The 19,104-nt window shown below is 44.0% G+C and overlaps 1 protein-coding gene across 4 annotated transcripts in view; it reads right to left on the bottom strand.

The window, feature by feature from the left end:
- The window catches only part of pth1r (parathyroid hormone 1 receptor), a 76,770-nt gene that overhangs the window by 16,939 nt on the left and 40,727 nt on the right, over nucleotides 1–19,104 (bottom strand). For 3 of the 4 annotated variants that reach the window (XM_023815779.2, XM_023815781.2, XM_023815780.2), the window contains 3 exons: nucleotides 13,784–13,886; nucleotides 1,870–1,980; nucleotides 533–657 (listed from right to left, as the gene is read on the bottom strand). In XM_023815779.2, the coding sequence (XP_023671547.1) occupies nucleotides 533–657; nucleotides 1,870–1,980; nucleotides 13,784–13,886 (339 nt within the window). The remainder of the gene's footprint in view (nucleotides 1–532; nucleotides 658–1,869; nucleotides 1,981–13,783; nucleotides 13,887–19,104) is intronic. The other variant, XM_072711181.1, reaches the window with a different exon arrangement.

Genomic DNA, 19,104 nt, shown 5'->3' with positions numbered 1-19,104 from the left:
GATGCAAGTAATTCAATTCCAATGGGGTATTTCAAAGAAACTGTGTGAGTCAACATAAGCAATTATTTTGCATTATTTTAGCAAAGGCATTAAACATGGCAACATCTGTGAAACAGTGGGGGGGGGGGGGGGGGCGTTGCTTAAAAATGCTGTGAGTGTTTTAATGAAGGACATGACATGTTTTCTGTGATGTACAGCAGCCGTTTACGGACTACAAAAATCAGTATATAGCCTCTTTTCGTCACCCAGAGTATTACTTGTCCCTGCTTGTCTGAAAGCTTGAGAAAAACAGAAGAACCCCTGTTATCAGCTCTAAAAGTAATTTATGTTATTGTGCTACAGATGGTCCTTGTACAGCTGGACGAGAGAAAAATTACAGATGAAAGTGTCAGTGGCTTAGAAACTGGCTCTGTATTCAGGGTAACAGGTTCTTTCCTCTTCCAGATGGATTTCAGATGGATCTGCAGCCAAGTTAACCCAAGATTTGACGGGGAATCTAAATGTAGCGCGGATGAATCACCGGGAGACGTACCTTTTCGCGGCTCTGGTTGTAATGAGCGAGAAACTTGGCACATTCGCTGTAATTGGCCCAGGTTTTGTTGTTTGTGCTGGCCAGCTCCCAGGTCCCATTCATATCGCAGCGGCGGTAGGCGTGGCCTAGCGATGCAGGAACGAATCACATTTATCCGGCAGCAGCAGGAAGACACAGAGAACATCCATTAGAAACAATATGCCTGCAGTTACAGTATATAACATAAGAGCATACATAGAAAGAAAATGAAGTCAATTGTGTTAAAGGACATTTGTAATAAATGGCATATGAATTCTACTAATACTCCTACTTATAATCCTACTGTAGCATTAATCAGGGGTAAAAGGGGGGGTTGGATCAGGGGCCCTAAATGTGTGGAACATTATTTTATTACATTGGTCTGGGTTGGGGGCCAATATGGTATGCTTTCATGGGGCCCAAAATCTGCAACGGAACCCCAGGTATTAGTAATTATGAAAACCATATTAATCCATACATCTTCCACAATGACTTAGCATAAAATCTGAGTGATTTTGGAGCCTATCCCAATGGGGCATGAGGCAGGGGACACCCTGGATGGGATGCCAGTCCATCACAGGACACAAGGCAGGGGACACCCTGGACGGGATGCCAGTCCATCACAGGGCACAAGGCAGGGGACACCCTGGACGGGATGCCAGTCCATCACAGAGAACAAGGCAGGGGACACCCTGGATGGTGTGCCAGTCCATCACAGAGAACAAGGCAAGGGACACCCTGGACAGGATGCCAGTCCATCACAGAGAACAAGGCAGGGGACACCCTGGATGGGATGCCAGGCCATCACAGGGCATAAGGCAGGGGACACCCTGGACGGGATGCCAGTCCATCACAGAGAACAAGGCAGGGGACACCCTGGACGGGATGCCAGTCCATCAAAGAGAACAAGGCAGGGGACACCCTGGACGGGATGCCAGTCCATCAAAGAGCAGATACTAAAGCACAATGGGTATCACCTAATTTCATGTTTTTCGTCTGTAAGAGACAAGCCAGACATACACAGGGAGAAGATGCAAACTGCAGGAGGCACTACCCACTGAGCCGGCAGCTCTGCTACTATTTTATTCATACATTTTTTCAGCATGATTCCTGACAAATACAGAAGTGGATCTTTGAAACTTATACCATGTGTCTTGGTGTCCTGATATACCGACTTATCTGAGGATTTCATCCAGAGCATCTGAGAGTCATTCCCGATTATACAACACGGTATTTAGAGAGAGCAGATCAGGTTAAGGGGTCAGGATGCCAACGGCAGCTAAACTGCAGCTCACCAGGCTTGCGGGCGGCACTCGTACCTTTATGGTTGAAGTCGTAGATGTAGTTGGGGCAGGCGGTGGACACGACCTTGCCGGGCCCCCCCCCTGGCCAGCACACGATGCCATCCCATTCCGGCTGGCAGAAGCCGTCTGAGGGGCAGAGGGAACGTGCCGTTTAGGGAGTGCGAATTTGTTACACTCCTGATGCGCCAACAGGATGAAGACCACTCCACGTTTACAAACATGAAGCAGAAAAACTTGTTTATTGGGGAACCTTGGACACGTTTAGTGCTCCAGATGGCCAGTAATTAATGAATCCAATACCATTACACCATAAAAGGCGCTACAGATAATTTGTTCCTTTCTTTAATTGAACCTTGTACAAAGCCTTTAACAGTCTGCATAGTGAAATCTGTAATAACTGATTACTCAGTTCATGGCCCGCAATAACAAAACAAAAAAAGTTCTTGTGATGTAGGGAGCAGCGTGCCAAGCTGGGAACACTGGTAAAAGCAAGATTTGTCTCACAACGGAGAGCCGGGTTCGAAGCCTTGAGAGGAAGCTGAGAAAACATAGGCTTTGTATGTCGCTGTGCAATAACATTTCCTGACTACTAAAACTTCTAAATAAAAAGACAGCTTATTCAACTCAAACACAGATTTAAATTTAGCCAGCTTTCATTACTATGTACACAAACCCTTATTCATCTCTGTATGTTTTATCCGAATAGCCACACATCAAAAGGAAGTACGAACGAACGAACGAACATCGACATCACCTACGTCTCTGAGCTGGCAGCGCTGTCAGAAACTATGAACTGAACGTCCGATGCATAAATAGGTTGTAATAACAACCATAAAACGACTGTACATGAGCACGGGTAAAAGACGATTCAGCAAGCAGCACCAGCTGGAAGCTCTCACTGCCAGATGTTGAGTTGAATCCCAGCCTAAATGCACTAAAATAAGTCATCATTATAGGTTCATTTAGTGTCTACCTTTGGCATTGCATACTATTTGTTTGGTAAGATTTGTCGCTAATTAAACGTAAATGCTTAGAGTGACTAAAGATGGATAGGGTAAATATTTAACCTAAAACTACAAATATTTACAATATTCAGAAGGACTTCGATATGGTGGGGGGTCTATATTGGGACGTAAAAATGCCGTTCAGCGTATTGAGACGTCTCCCAGAACCACAGCATGAATCCATTCTCCAGGCTCCAAGGCTCTCAAACTGTACACCACGTACTTTGGCTGGGCTGTATGCATCACGATAATGTTTCTCCAGTTTACGTTCGACAGAAGGGGGGGGGGGGGGCAGGCCAGTTTCCTTACAGTTAATTTGGTTTTAAAAGCTGTCAGCTGCCTGTTTCTCAGAAAGATTGTCATGCAGACCATGTTCACAACTACCCTTTCAATACTGACGCTTAGGTGCAGTAAAAATCCACCATGTCTGTTCTACATAATTATTAGTGGTTATATCATGTATAATGAAAAAGTAATTTGGGTAATTTGGAAGCAGCCATATTGCGAAACAACTGCAAATTCGGTTCTGTCATGCCAAGCCCGGCTCCCATCCTGTTCTAAAATGAGTAACCACAGCGAATATTCCGATATCCTTGTGTATGTTCATCTCACTGTAAGCTTCTGTAACGCTCAATTAACGTCCTTTTACTTTGACGCTGAACAATTTCAAGTTCATTACTTCTGACGCCCTTAGAGCTACGTGTTTGTACCAGGACTTATGGTCTTAATATTTTTCATTAAAAGACAGAACTACATATGCACACGTTTTCCCCCTCATGAAGAAATGCAAAAGAAAGATTTTAAATGGTGTGTTCACCAGGGCGGCCAATAAAAGTCTAACGGGGTTCCATAAAAGAAGACTAACCACTTCAGTGTTTCCCATACTCATTCCCATCACTTAATCTCTGGGAATGATTACTATGTGGATGCATTAGCGATTCTGACTGTTTTGGTACATACAGAACCCAGGAAAAGTTTTTGGTTGTCCAGCTTGCCACCATAAGCACAAGGTATCTGAAAGTGACTGAGCTTGCGTGATCATTTAATGCATTACTTCTAATTAAACAGTCAAATTCATTACTCCACTTAATGAGAGCAGGTTCTTTGCGTTTGAGGACAGTCTGGCAAAAATCTGACTGAAACAGGAGCATCATTAACGGAATACAGATCAAAACAAACTCTCCATCAATTTTGGGCTGAATGCATTCTTCTGAGATTTAACCGCTCAAGACAATCTAGCCTAATGACTACATCATGTGTAGAAAACCCCAATGTCTAATGGTGAGAAAGAAATCCCTCTCTTTCCAGAACATTCTGGCCACAACTCAGGGTCTGTTTCGGCTTTTATTTTCTGTCATTGAAAACAGCTGCTCCCGCTATAACCACTAATAACTAGCTTGGCATAAATGAAAATTTACTTTCTGTGCTGTAGATCTATTATTTTCAATCGGAGTTTTGAAGGAAAACTGAAAGATGACGGCGAACGGAGGCCTCAGCGCTATGCCTACGGGATGGATCCTGACAGATCTCCATGCCATTAGAAGCCAGAGGGACTTTTTTTTGTTTTCACAGGGACTGCCATACTGGTACACCTCCACTGACATGCTCCGAAACCCGAGTGGCACAGCTGTAAGAAATCACTGCATTACTTTCCTCTCACGTTTCGCTGTTCGGTCCCATGACCCCCTCAGACCACCTACACGTCGGCCTCAAATTAAACGCCGAACAGAAATATAATTTCCTGAAAATTCCATAACCGCGATTTAAATATAAATGGGGCTCAGGTTGACGTGGGTGGAGTGGGGGTCTCATTTACTGATGTCTTTGAGGGGGTTTTATTAATGCGAATCGTTACTGGTTCCGCTCATTTGATCCTCTCGGCCTATATTGCTCCGAGTCTGGATGTATTTGAGCTGGATGAATTTGGAGTGGGGGGGGTGGCAATGGGCAGTGTTATTCTACCCGGCGACCGCAGGTTTGAATGGTGAGCTATTTCCACACACTGCAAAATCTGAGGCCTCTGCCCACATCCCCTGTCTGTCCGGATCCAGGCAAACCCCAGTGTCTCTCTGTGCCGTCAAGGCAGCCATTGAGGTCCCTTATTTATCCAAGGCACAGAAACTCAGAATCACAAATAAGCGGGCTCCCCCTGGCAGGCGTCGGGGGTGCAGCTTGCTGGAAACTGGCCTTCACTGGCAGGGCATCTCAGACACAAGCAGGACGACTCGCGCGCCGTGGACCACATCACCTGATCCGTCGCGCGCACAGTTCCGATCATTCGTCATCACGCCGATTTCCTAATAATAGGCCGGCTGACCGTCGTGTTTACAGTGGCACCTCACCTCCAGGGCGGGCCCACAAACCACAGGGCAAGATATTGACTGGCCGCGTGTGCCAAAGACAGCAGCGGAACTGTGCGTCCAGTCGCAGTTCTCCGGATTCGGCTCCCGCAAGAAGTTTCGAGGTTTTCGTGCTAATTTTGTATTAAGAGAAGCTCTCTTTTTTTAATGTCCGCTCAGAGAAAATGGAAAGAAACTGAACGAATAAATCACATGCGGCCCACGTGCCACTGTCAGATTTGAAATGGGACCTTTGTGCTCCAGAAAACTAAAATTAAATCCCTAAATCTGGCACTCAAAGAGATCCTAGGGACCGTCTGAATTCCTAGCAGAAGGTTCTTCAACGGTGGACCAAACTACCTGCCTGAGAGTAACACAGGAGGATTTCAAAAACGCATTTTGACATTGACGCAGACCACCTAATTACTCACACATGTGGCCTTATCTATTGTCCTCTATATTTTCTTGCCTTCAAGGTCTGCAAAGTAATAGAAAGAACCCACAGCAAATGAAATATTGTTAAGCAGCGATTTTCCAAACCGCAGTATTTTCTCTTTGTAATGAGACGTTCGGTGTTTCACTCCCCCCCCCCCCCCCCCCGTTAGAAAGCATCAATTACATGACTCTTCTCTGGAATGACAATAGATGAGCTAAGCAATTAGCCACAGCGACAGCCCATCGTGGAGCCGGAGGCTGCACTGCCGCCCCCCCCCCCCCCCCAAAACGAATGGGCTGTTTCTGCTACGTGTGCTTAGAAAGACGGTCCGCGACCGTCAGCTTGCATCGAGTGGGGCCTGTCGGAAATATTCTTAGGTAGATGGAGATGATTACTCCGAGAAACATAACATCCGATGCGGTGCCGATGTTAGCGATCCTGCTGTTTATGAGACATTCCTGTAGATGTCAGAAGGCAGAAAACAAGCCTCAGTATCCTGCTGGGGGAAACACAGCGAGGACACGACACTCCCTGTGACTGGTGCCTTTGTTCTGCTGCTGTAAATGACAGGACACTGTGCACTGAACCAAAAGCAGTCAGAGAGAATCTGCGGTCTATGTTTTCAAACACGGCGGTTTTGAACAAGCCATCTGAGAAGCGGAGTAAGTGGGGATCCGCGTGGAAATAAATGAAGCTGTGCTGTTTATGTCTCCAAAGCCGCCGTCATCGTCATATTGAAGGCTATCTCCCGGCCATTCCTGTAAACTCTGACATCTACAGTATGCACTGTCATAAAGAGGTCCAGCCCTTAATCAAGCAGAGATTCCAGGCTACACCATGACCAGAAACATACCTGCTATAGACTTAAAAAACATTTTTTCGAAAAATATAATTTATCACCAAACAGAAATATAGAATCAAACACAACGAAATCATATGGAGAAAGTTAAGCATCACAGGATCGTATAAAGATTGTACCACAAATTTCCTTCTTTGGTAAGTCAAAGCCCTGCGCGTATCTCACAGCAATAAAGAAAAAAAAATAATAATAAATAATAATAATAAATAGAATGATGAACTGGTAAAAAGACATTTGAAAAAAAGAAAAAACTATAAAAAGGGCCAAATTCATGGAAGCAAATATTTCACTCTATAACTACTATCCACACAGAAACATTTCCAGGTTTTTCTCAATTAAAAAAAAAAAAAAAAAAAACCCAACATTTTTAAAAAAATCATCCATATTTGCTAGTGCACAGGTCCTGTCTGTCCTTGAATGTACTCTGGATGGACCCACAAGGGCACAGTGCAACTTCTCTGGATGTTTATTTTGCATCGGCCCTTTTACAGGTACTGCACAGCTATTACAAAAACCTTCAGACGTCAGACATTTTTTCTTTCTTCGCAAAACATACAGAACGTGAGACGATCTGTGGTTTTGCAGGCAGCTACATGGACGCCCGTATATTACCAATGGGTCCTTTTTACACCCTGTCATGACACATCCATATAGTGGTTAGCGCACTCAACGCCCCCTTCGTGTTTGGTGATGGCAATTGGCTACGCTCTGCACAAACCGGCCAATGAGTTTGTTCTGCTTTCCCTCTCAGCTGCTCTCCAATCAGGCAGAGATGTTCCCACTTCGAAAGGTGCTATTCCTGAACCCCTCACCAGAGCCTACCTCTGTACACACACATAGATGGTTTTACCCGTTTTTTGGAGAAGACAGAGTCAGACAGTCTCTGTCGGGAATTGAAACCGGTGACCTTCCATTCGCAGCCATGGCCTCCTGACCCACTGAGGTTCCACGTAAGGTCAGTTTTACCCTCGGACAATTTTTTTAGTTTATCAGGACCAAAAAAAAACAAAAAACTGGGAACGAAGCAGAATGAGCACAAGGCTGCCTGCGTTCCGGATGACAAAATGACCCGAGCAGACAGAAAACACTCAACAGTGACAAAATAACCCAAGTCTAGGAAAAGCCCTCAACAGCCACAGTCGTCAGATTCCTTTGTTACTCCATTATGAATCAATATTGTGGACCTGGTGAGCTTAGAAGCTAAGAAACCTTTTCATACTGCTACAGGATTATTTATATATTACCGTTATTTTTAGCCAGCTCTGGTTCATTGTACTTCTTTTGAGTCTGTAGATATAAATCGGGAACCCTCTACACTGCTAAAATGTCAGCTTGTGGCTTTCTCTCACAAGGACTGTGAAATCAATAGAATGTCAAAAATTAAATCAAGGGGAGAGAAAAGTAGACCAAGGTTCGACTGGTCCTGCTAAACGAAACAGAACAAACGAAATATAAACAGATTAGAAAAAATGTACACACACACATGCAGCCCATCCCAGGGCACACGGGGCGACACAGGGGCCTCCCTGACCCGTCCCAGGGCACACGGGGCGACACAGGGGCCTCCCTGAGCCGTCCCAGGGCACACGGGGCGACACAGGGGCCTCCCTGACCCGTCCCAGGGCTCACGGGGCGACACAGGGGCCTCCCTGACCCGTCCCAGGGCACACGGGGCGACACAGGGGCCTCCCTGACCCGTCCCAGGGCACACGGGGCGACACAGAGGCCTCCCTGACCCGTCCCAGGGCACACGGGGCGACACAGTGGCCTCCCTGACCCGTCCCAGGGCTCACGGGGCGACACAGGGGCCTCCCTGACCCGTCCCAGGGCACACGGGGCGACACAGGGGCCTCCCTGACCCGTCCCAGGGCACACGGGGCGACACAGGGGCCTCCCTGACCCGTCCCAGGGCACACGGGGCGACACAGGGGCCTCCCTGACCCGTCCCAGGGCGCACGGGGCGACAAAGGGGCCTCCCTGACCCGTCCCAGGGCGCACGGGGCGACACAGGGGCCTCCCTGACCCGTCCCAGGGCGCACGGGGCGACACAGGGGCCTCCCTGACCCGTCCCAGGGCTCACGGGGCGACACAGGGGCCTCCCTGACCCGTCCCAGGGCGCACGGGGCGACACAGGGGCCTCCCTGACCCGTCCCAGGGCGCACGGGGCGACACAGGGGCCTCCCTGACCCGTCCCAGGGCTCACGGGGCGACACAGGGGCCTCCCTGACCCGTCCCAGGGCGCACGGGGCGACACAGGGGCCTCCCCGAAAGTGGTGCCATGACAGCGCACACACTCACGCACAAACGCTCGTACGCTACGAGAAATTTACAGACACCAGCCGGCCTCCCCAGGTGCGCTTTTGGATTACGGGTGGAAATCGGAGTAGCCAGAGGAATCCCTTGCAAAATAGAGAGAAAACACACAAACTCCACACACACACAGAGCCGGGGCTGTAAAACTGACCCCCCCCCCCACCTGGAAACCAGAGTAAACATGAGCGTTTTATCATTGCAATTAAAAAAAATAAGAAGCCTTTACAATTCGCAGCAGCACCACCAACAACAACGAGTAAACTGATAAACAGAGAGAGGCTGGTAATGTAATAAATCTCTTTAAGACCAAGAAATAATAACCACATAAATCGGACCATAAATTCTCTGGAACATGCTTAGTTGGTGGTAAAACCTATGAAATCTTCTCATTAAGGCGGCTTTCGTTTAAACTGGGAGCTTGTGGGGCTGGCAGGGATGTGCAGGAATCTATGGTTCAGATGAAAGCATCTGTTTGGACAGAGGGGAGGAAAATTCACCTCGAATTCACCAATAACAGAGTAGCGCGACGTCAAGTCCAGCACGCGGACTTACACTTTTTAACGTTTTCACTTAAACAAGATGATGGATAATGGATCTTTAAATAGCCCAAAGGCTGTAGACAGAACTGTCACATCTATTGCCCGTTTAGGGGGAAATGACACACTCTGTCCTGACACACTGCCTTTAGCAGGTGAATTAAGGTGGCATAATTCATTTTCTTGCCTAGTATTATGAGTGCACCTGCGCCAGGTTATAAACAGAACATGACAGGCTATTTTAACAGCTTTTATATTCCTTTAAAATATGTGAGAATGATAAAAAATAAGCATCAGTGCACAGTAGAAGAAATGACACGATAAGCACGTTACTGCTAAGGATATTTAGCTGCGTAAAAACATGCTTAGCGCACAGTTAAGCGTTACCAACTGGCCTCGCGATAACAACAAAGACCTCGGCTGTTGGACTGTCCTTAACACGTGCGTTCAGCACATTGGCGGTGCCTGCTGTTAATAGCTATGCATGAATGAGCCGCTGGCCAAAATGCTCAGTTCTAATACAACTGTTCCTGAGTGAAACCTCTTCCTAAATGGAGACCAGAAACCTAGAAAATGACACTTCAGTACTGGTTCATCCTCAAAGATCTGAGCCCAACCTTTCACGACTCCCGACTGCCATTTTCACAAAGAGCAGCTCCTGAGTGGAGAATTAAGGCCCTGAACACCATGAAGCGGACGCTGTGTAGCTTCTGCTCTCCTGCCACTCCTGGATCATCAGAGGAACGCGCCAAAAGCCTTTTGCTGGCTCTTTGCTGCACAAATACTAGTCAAACCTCACGTTTCAGGAAGTGAAGTCAAAGTGCAGACTTTCTTTCCTCCTGTTATGATCTTGGGCACTGTTCCCTTTAATTGTTTATTTTCTCTCGTCCGGGAAACCCAGGAGCGATGGCCGGAGTCTGTGGCGTCTCGTTCCATAGCACTTTCAGCCAAGGGGAACACAAGCACTCGGATGGGCTGAATGACAGGTTGCGATGGTGTTTTGGAACATATGCAGAAATGCGAATGTATATATGCATGTATATATGCAAAATATATATATGTATATATATATTGTGTTTTCCATGATTCAGGGGGGGTCAGCTCAGTAAGTATGGGATTTATTCCTTTGTCTGAAAGGTTTAGGGTTCAAATCATTTTCTAACTGTATATGGTGCACAAACGCACCTTAGAATTGTGTTGGGGAAAAAAATGATATATACAAGAGACCACTCTATATTTTTAAACAAATCTGCATTTTAAAATCCCAGTTTAATTGTGGTTCTGCTGGAATAAGGCTACGCTGAGCAGCCGGTTGCTCCCAGAATAAAAATTTCAAAAACAGCAGCACACAAAAACACGATGAAGCAGGAGACACTGGGAACGACCAGAAACCAGCCAGATAAAGGGCAGAAGTGACTTTCTAATGCCAGAGATGACCGTTAACTTATCCGACAGTTTCTCATGAATCATAGGATGACATCAGGTGACCTTCAAAAGGAACGGGAAACATTACGTGCAGGTGTGAAGTGCACTGCTAGGACAGTTCATATCAGGCTCCTAGAAGCAGGACTGAAGACCCATAAAGCAGGGAAGAAGCCCTTCATTAATGAGAAACAGGGAAGAATCAGGCTGCAAAAAATAATATATTATTCACAGACACACACCCATAATTTGAGAAATGAGTGAAACAAAAAATTATGTTGTGGTGTCTTAAGCTTTTCCACGGCTGTATATATAGAAAGATTTTATATACATATAGGTATATACATATACCTTCTACCTACAATACAATTTTATATACCTTTGCTGTCCAAAAAAAAAACCAAACTTTTTACTATAGATGGAATTCACCTTTTGTCTACCAATAGCATTTGACATCAAACTGACCAATGAAAAGACACTTTATGAAGTCATCTATTCCTTTCTATATTTTACTAGTATTTATGTTTATACTTAACATTTGTACTCATGATGGTCGATTGTATGGATTATTTTATAATCACAGATTTTAACAACATAACGCTAGATAGCGATGTAACTAACATCATTGTTAACTGTGAATATCAAGCGTTTGTACCTTGTTGAGACTGACAAATTAAACCATTCACAAATGGCTGTATGAATATAGGCTTATATTTGTGGTGCTGAAGGTGTGTCATTATATTGTTTTAGGTTCATTTCGCAAAGTAGCTTCTGAGAATTTTTTTTAATAATCCTAAAATAAGGGATTTTCGGAGATACACGTTTTCTATCAGACAGACATATATGAAGGTGGACATAATTCTGTGTAACATAAATGAAAGCAGCTATAATATTTATATAAAACATACGACATTTTCAATAGAAACATATATATATATATATATATATATGTTTCATATTTTATATATATATATATATATATATATATATATATATATAACTGGTTTACAGAGGACAAAGAAACACATTTGGCAATTTACAATAACATCCTTTTTACATTTATTTTATTGCCTCATGATAATCTAAATAAAAAATGCAGGCAAACATACCAGTGAGTTTATTATAACAGTTTATTATAAACAGAAATAGGATGAAATAGTGCGGTACTAACAAAGAGGACAGTGTTATGAATTATTATTATTATTATATTTCACCAGAAAGCAACTATCACTTTACATGCTAGAAGACCATTATAAGTCACAGTATTGAGATTTGACAAAATAAATATTTATATAATATAGTGTCAGTATAATAGCCCAACACATATTTTTAAGACTCTGCTGCCTGGTCGTGATAACAGTCAAAGTGATTTATCAATTGTGCATTTTTCAGCTGCTCTTTGCACGTTAGACTCAATGAGCCATGGAAATATGACACGTGCCCAAAATGCTTTCTGCAAATCTTGTTTTTTGTGCAGCTAAATTAAATGCATTTCCCAGAAAGCAGATTCTCAAAATTCCTCCTTAGGTTCCCTAGAAGATAAAGCATTAACTATTTCTTCCCCCCCCCCCCCCCCCCCCAAAACACTCAGTTTATGACTCTACTGCTTTTACTGGACCCTCTATCAGTAACCTTCAGGTTTATGATCTGGCAAATGAATCGGTTGCTCTTTTTCACTTTTTGGATTTATTTCATAAATAAATAAATAACCTCACTTCTTTCACTCCTGCAATTTGTCTATGAAAGCAGACTTTTGAGAAAATATAAGACAAAAAAAAAAAAACACAAACATTGCGGTATAATATATGTATGATATTTGTCTGACAGGCGTGCATGACGGAAACATAAAATATACACATTTTCCTAGCGGCCCAGTGACTGTACGCATTGGAACAGGCAGAGCCTTGAGCTACGCCGGCCAGCAAGGCCCTTAACAGGGCTGTTAGACACTAGCAGGTTAAGCTCTCTGACCCCAATTAGCTGTGAACAAAAGCTGCTGTTAAATAAACATGTTTTAACAGTAGCGAAAAGGCGGCATTATCATTCGGAGGAAGCACAGATATAAATCAAGACCGGATGGAGACACAGTGGGCCAATAGCAAAAAAAAAGGTTCAGTCCATGTTATTATCATTCTGTGCATTTGAATCCGGTCAGGAGTATAAAGGACCTCGTGCTGGATTCTACAGCCGATCTGTTGGGGCTAACTGCTCTGGCAACACTCTATGCAGGTGCTGTGGTTCATTGCAGCAGTGGTTTATAGGGAGAATGATATGGTCTGACAGCTCGTTCTCCCCTATATTTTTGATGACTGGATCTGTGGTTGTATGGCTGTAGCCCAAGTTACAGCCCTCCCCTTACAACCTCAGCTCAACAGCAAAGCTGCTTGGCACGTCCACAACTGGCCACGTTTTCTTGACGTCCACCGATTCCACTCGAAACGTCGCCATTTTGAGCACACGGTTGTATCCCACAATGCATTTCACTCTGTTTGGACTGGTGACTTCCAGAACAACAGTCTTTCCCTTCATTCAATATACAGTATTAATGTACATACTGCAAACTGAACATGGACATTTGACTTCGTGTGTTCAGTGTAGAGTTCATTGTGCAGAAATACTTTGTCACAGTTCAGACCCAATCCCTTTTCCTAGACAAGGTCACAGGGAGCCTATCAGGGAGCACAAGGCAGGGGAACAGCCAATCACAAGGCTCACAAACTCATACACTACCGTGAATTTAACCAATATGTGAAACCTGTATGTCATTCGACTGTAGGAGTACTTGGACGAAACCTGCATTACATGCAAATTCCTCAAACACAGACTAAAGGTAGGATGTGAGCCTCCAATCCTGGAGATAGGACTAGGAATTACTAGTCATTTAAATGGCAGCTGCAAACATATTCGCCAGAAGAGCAACTGTCTGAAGACTGGCCTTGCAGGTACGGTTTTGAAAAGGAAGGGGCAATGACCCCTTGGGGACATTGTGCCGGCTCAGCCTTCAGCATGTGTGCACTCACCTGAAGTCTTGTTCTTGGACTTGATCTCTATCTCACACGTCCGCTTGGCACTGAACAGCAGGTGGATCTGCTCCTCCGTGGTGATAACATCATCAGCATCTATCTACGGCAGAAAGGCAAAACCTTTTAGGAACACAAGTCCGGAGACGCATCGGCAGGCGCTCAGAGTAACACCAGATATTCTCAATCAATCTCTCCCCAACCCCTCCAGCACACCAACGCACCACGACCATGACTTTATATCCCATGACTGAGTTCGAAAGAGAAAAAAGTAAATGTGTTGTTATCCAGAGTAATTGGATTACAGCAGGTAAACAGGCAGCTTAATGCATTCCTGTTCGCTGTCTGCTTTTAATTCGACTTTACAAAGTGATGATGACAGGCCTTTCAAGGGAAAGTTTAACTTCGTTTAGCCCAGGCACAAGTTCTCCTGTTTTAATTTACGCTTGTGTGGGTATCGGGGAAAAAGCAGAAACAGAGGCCTGTACTGAATCAGCGTCCGCACCTGAACTTCCAAATCAACGTTATGGCCTAAAAAATCAGCGGGCTTTCCAGAGTGAAGTAAAGCAAAAAAAAAAAAGTGTAAATAGGATTAAAATAAACGATTGAATTACAAATGCAGAATAATTAACAGACGGAACAGAAAATATTTGACGGTTGACACTTTTATGAGTCAGTGATGTATTATACATCTGAAGCTGAGTGGGGAAACACAATCTCTTCCAGAGCTCCCATATGTCAGCGGGAAACCCTCCGCGGCATATTTTCGGTGGATGCCGTACCTTTCCGACGTGCCAGATTTCCAATCAAGTCATTCATATTAATGCTGCGTTTCACCAATCCAAACACGCCGAACACTGGCTCTTGTTCCCCACCGTCAGGCTGGCCAGCAACTGGCGCGGAACGGACGGGAACCGCAGCCGAAATCTAACCGGAGCCAGAAATTCCCTTTTTTTGGAAGTTTATAAATCCAAACAGTTTAAAGACTCGATGACAGATGAATTTCATTAATTGACTCCCTTTTGCTCGCTGATTTTTTTCTTTTTTTTTATGAATGGGATTTAAATGATCCCTGAAGACCCCAGGGGGGGGATTCTAAGGTGCCCCCAAGCTACGAAAAGCTAATATTTGCCTGACTTGAAAGGCTGCCTGTTTCCCCCCCCCCCTTTGTGGAATTGCAAAGCCCTTGAAGTCTCATTTAGCAGATACCTGTCAGCTTTAGCCTAAGCTAATCCGCACCATATTCTCGTAACGTATCTGCACGCAGACTGCACAATAAACGCAAAAGGTGAAATTCATTCACCTTAACTTCAGACACGTTTTAAGCTTCACACCGTGTAAAAATGACATTTTAATGATGGCAAAAATGATTTTTCTAGCTAGGGAAGCTTCGACAGCTTTAATTGGAGGACGGCAGTCAGGGGATTAAGCAACCGTAACCAACCAATTGGCTCCGTAACCAATCAAATTCTAGGTTTTTCAAAACACCAATTAATCTGCACACACCGTAACAATAAATTTAGGCCATATACTGCGGAGTGTTCCTGCCGTTCTACCTGACAAAGAGATCCCTTTAGACAGTCATTCTTTCATGTCTTCCCTCATATATATATTTAGTTATTTATATCCACATGGTAAATATGTTTAAAAAAAAAAAAAACCCAAATATGATGAATAGCAGAGTCTGTGCAAGCTTTTTTATTTTCAACATCTGTGCAAATAATGCCACTATGGGCACAGTTGGATACTGGACAGTAACCGTGGAGGGAATTAGCCAGGCTGCCCATTAGCTGACGAGCGCCTCATGAATCCCGCATTGTGCCTCTAATTTGAAGGGAGGACAGCAGCTAGCGGCGCCGCAAACACAAACTAGCAGCGCTGCAGCCTGCAGTAATGGAGCCTCCATCCACTAGCTTAGCATCACACCCAGAGGAGTCATCCAGCGTCCTGCAAGAGGATGTGACGATCATCTCTGCAAGTTTGAATTAGTTCTGCTACAAAGCTAACACGCAAATGATCAGCCACTTTGTTATTTTATTAATGGCAACAATAGTGCTGGGTGATGGGTGACATGACCGTACAGAATGCGGAATGATCGCCGCCAAGCCCGACATGGTTGCTAGGCACTCTCTGCCCTCCAAGACGGCGGTCTGGAACTTTTTCAGCGACAGCTTGCCACTGCAGATAGCTGTGAACGGGGACAGATATAGTTCTTTTGTCAGTTCCTCTATGGGGCACTAGCATTTTAGTTCTGATTTCCCATCGAGGGCTGCCTGCTAGTAAACATCTTTAGTCCCTGGGGTCTCTCCCAGGCAGTATAGGGCATAAGGCAGGGGTACAGGCTGGATGGAATGCCAATCCATCACAACATACTGTATACACATGCTGCTACGGTTACACAATAAACAATTTAAAGCAGGGACCTAGATATTTTGCACATGGGAGTTTTACCAACATAGAAATATTCTGAGGGCAGAACAAAAAATGATTGGTTCAGAGAGATAACCAATCATATGGTAGAGGAGGTGGGTCCAAGCAACTAAAAGAGGTGGGACCAACCAATAAGATGTCTTCGTTCCACCTCCTCTAGTTGCTTGGGGTCCACCTCTTCTACAATCTGATCGGTAATCTCTCTGAACCAATCATTTTTCGTGTAAGTAAAACTCCCACAAGCAGAAATTCTGGGCCCCCTGACAAAATGTCACCTTGTGTCCCCTTGCCAAATATTCCATATAATTTTATATATGCAAGGGTCCCTGTCAACTGTTGGGCCACCTGAATGTGCCAGGGTATCCATGCCCCTACTGATGCCAAGTCATCTTAGTGCCTGTTTTTGGATAGGAGGATGTAAGGAACGGCATGCAACAAGTAAAACAAGTAAAACACCACCCCCGCCCCACATACTGTACCCAAACATGGAGAAGGGTCAGGATTTCAACTTCCTGCTCTGGAGATGTCATCCAACAGTGTCAGCCACTGTGCCACACTCTAATACACGTGAGTGGGTAGTACCATGATTTACTGCAGAATTTTTACATGGTATTAAACATAAAACAATGAAAGTGTATGCAATATGAAATTCCTCTTAATAATGTAAGACATTATTAGTTTTCATTGGCAAAAACTATGATAAATCGTGCTATAAAAATGAAATACTTGTACAACAAGCATTGACTTCAGCGATGATTTCACAATTTAAAAGTTATCGCTTGCCAAAGTCACCATTTTCCATTTAACATTATCGTAGTAGTCTTGTCGTAATTTGTTTTCTTTTTTTTCCAGTTGCTTTGCTGCTTTTCCATAATGCTTATCCCAGCAGGCCGCAGAGATGCAAACCGCACGAGTACAAAGTACAAAGTACAAAGGTACGGAGAGTTCAAAGGTCACCACAATTGCATGACATCACAAAGAACTGCTCTGGGAAGCAGGGCCAAACAGCACTAAGGCAGCCTCAAACCCTTCCCCAGGCCTCCACAAAACCCGCCATAAACACATCAAAACCAACTCCAACACACCAGCTATGATGTAGAAGTCTGGGCCAAATCAGGACTCAACCACTAAGCTTTTTTGCAGGTGAAAAAAAGAGGAATAACAGAAAAACAGTCTGGTTTGGATGAAGAAATCACAACAGCATAGTTCTGGGAAATGGGAACAAACAAGCATTATCTGCCCAGATTGGTTAAAATCCCATTTCATGCATTTAAAATTTGCGTGAAATCCAATCCATGACAAAAACCCATTAATCAGCAGCCATGTGTGGTATTATAATAACAGGCTATTCAATAATTGGTATAATATGAAATTAGCACATAACTCATGGCTGATGTAAGCTCTAACCTCAGTCTCTATAGTCCAGGGGTGGAAAAGGACAATCAACAGTACTTCATGGTAATATAATGTCATGAAAGACCATTTCATTATCGCAACAACCAAAAAAGGATTAATGTCAACAAACTTTCCTGTTTCCATGCTCCATAGATCTCAATCTTTCTGGGTGAGATAAAGGGAAAATGTCAGCCTCTATTTTTGTAAAGATAAAAATTAGATAAATAAGTTTTATGTTCACTACAAGATAGCCATCCATGAAAATCTAACTGTCATTTTTTAAATAATTATTTTCAACAAGCTGTACCCTGAGCAGGATAAGATGGATGGATGGATGGATGGATGGATGGATGGATAGATGAATATAGTATGGCCAATTTAATTTAATTGAACAAAAGTCCGTTTGAGTTGTTTGCCATAAAATCTTTGATGGGCACTTTAACGGAAGAAGTTAATCAGAAAACGAGTCTCATTAACTCACTACACCCGAAGGGATCTGAATCTCTTAATTCAGCCGATTGCTAGTTCACTTTAACTCATGCTAGCATGACTGTTTGGAGAGCTGCAGCACTCCACAGATTCCCCCTTTCCCCACTGTGTCCAACACCACAAAAATAAACCTCATTTACAACTAAAGAAAACAGGAAACAGATACGTGGAGGAGGAGGGAGATCAAGAGGTGTATTGGGCTGCTTTGGAAACAAAGTCGCCTATTGTGAGACCGTGCTGTATAAGGTCCTGAACTCCCTTCAGGCATAGGTGCTGTGATATACTCAACAGTAGGGAAAGGCTCGCTAACACTTGTGTAAACAACCCTAAACATGTAAAGAACCTGGTTTTTTCCCCCAGAATTAGACAAAACACGCAGCTCCTTACTCTTTAAGCCAAACCTCTTGAATCATAAAATGCCATTTTATTGATACATGCATAAACCAACAAGATAGATAGATTTCAATAAATGGTAGATTAGGGGTTTTTTTTTGTTTTGTTTTTTTTGGGGTGGGCACCATTGAAAAAGTCACTTTGGGGCCCCCTGGCGTCCCCTAGTGTAATGACTACTTGTGTCCAGCAGAGGGACCCAAGCCTCAGGGGCCCCACGCAAATGCATGCTTTGAGGGGGAGCTAAACGCCATCGTTGATCTCATCTCAGCAAGAAGAGATCCCACTGCATACTGCCTTTTCAAGTGTGATATTGTGCATGCGCGTTCAGCTATTTACATAAAGGGATATTAAATATGACGATAGCATAAACTAAAGCGGAAATTAGGTTTAAGATTTAGTGAACAATGCATGTCAGCAGAAAAAGCTGAATTATATATATATATATATATATAAACGCTTTAGGAAAATTGTTATAAATTCCAGCACCTTGTAAATAACAGTGAGCTGGTTTATTGCCTGCAATGTGCCACAGGTGAGCCATTAAACAGCTGTTTATTAGAACGAGGAAAGATTCCTTTTTACCATAAACACGTTCCTAGACAGGAACTGGTGTC

Source organism: Paramormyrops kingsleyae, chromosome 4, assembly GCF_048594095.1.
Source record: "Paramormyrops kingsleyae isolate MSU_618 chromosome 4, PKINGS_0.4, whole genome shotgun sequence".
In the NCBI taxonomy this organism is placed as follows: domain Eukaryota; kingdom Metazoa; phylum Chordata; class Actinopteri; order Osteoglossiformes; family Mormyridae; genus Paramormyrops; species Paramormyrops kingsleyae.
The sequence above is the reverse complement of the archived record's forward strand: the minus strand, read 5'-3'. Positions and strand labels throughout refer to the sequence as shown.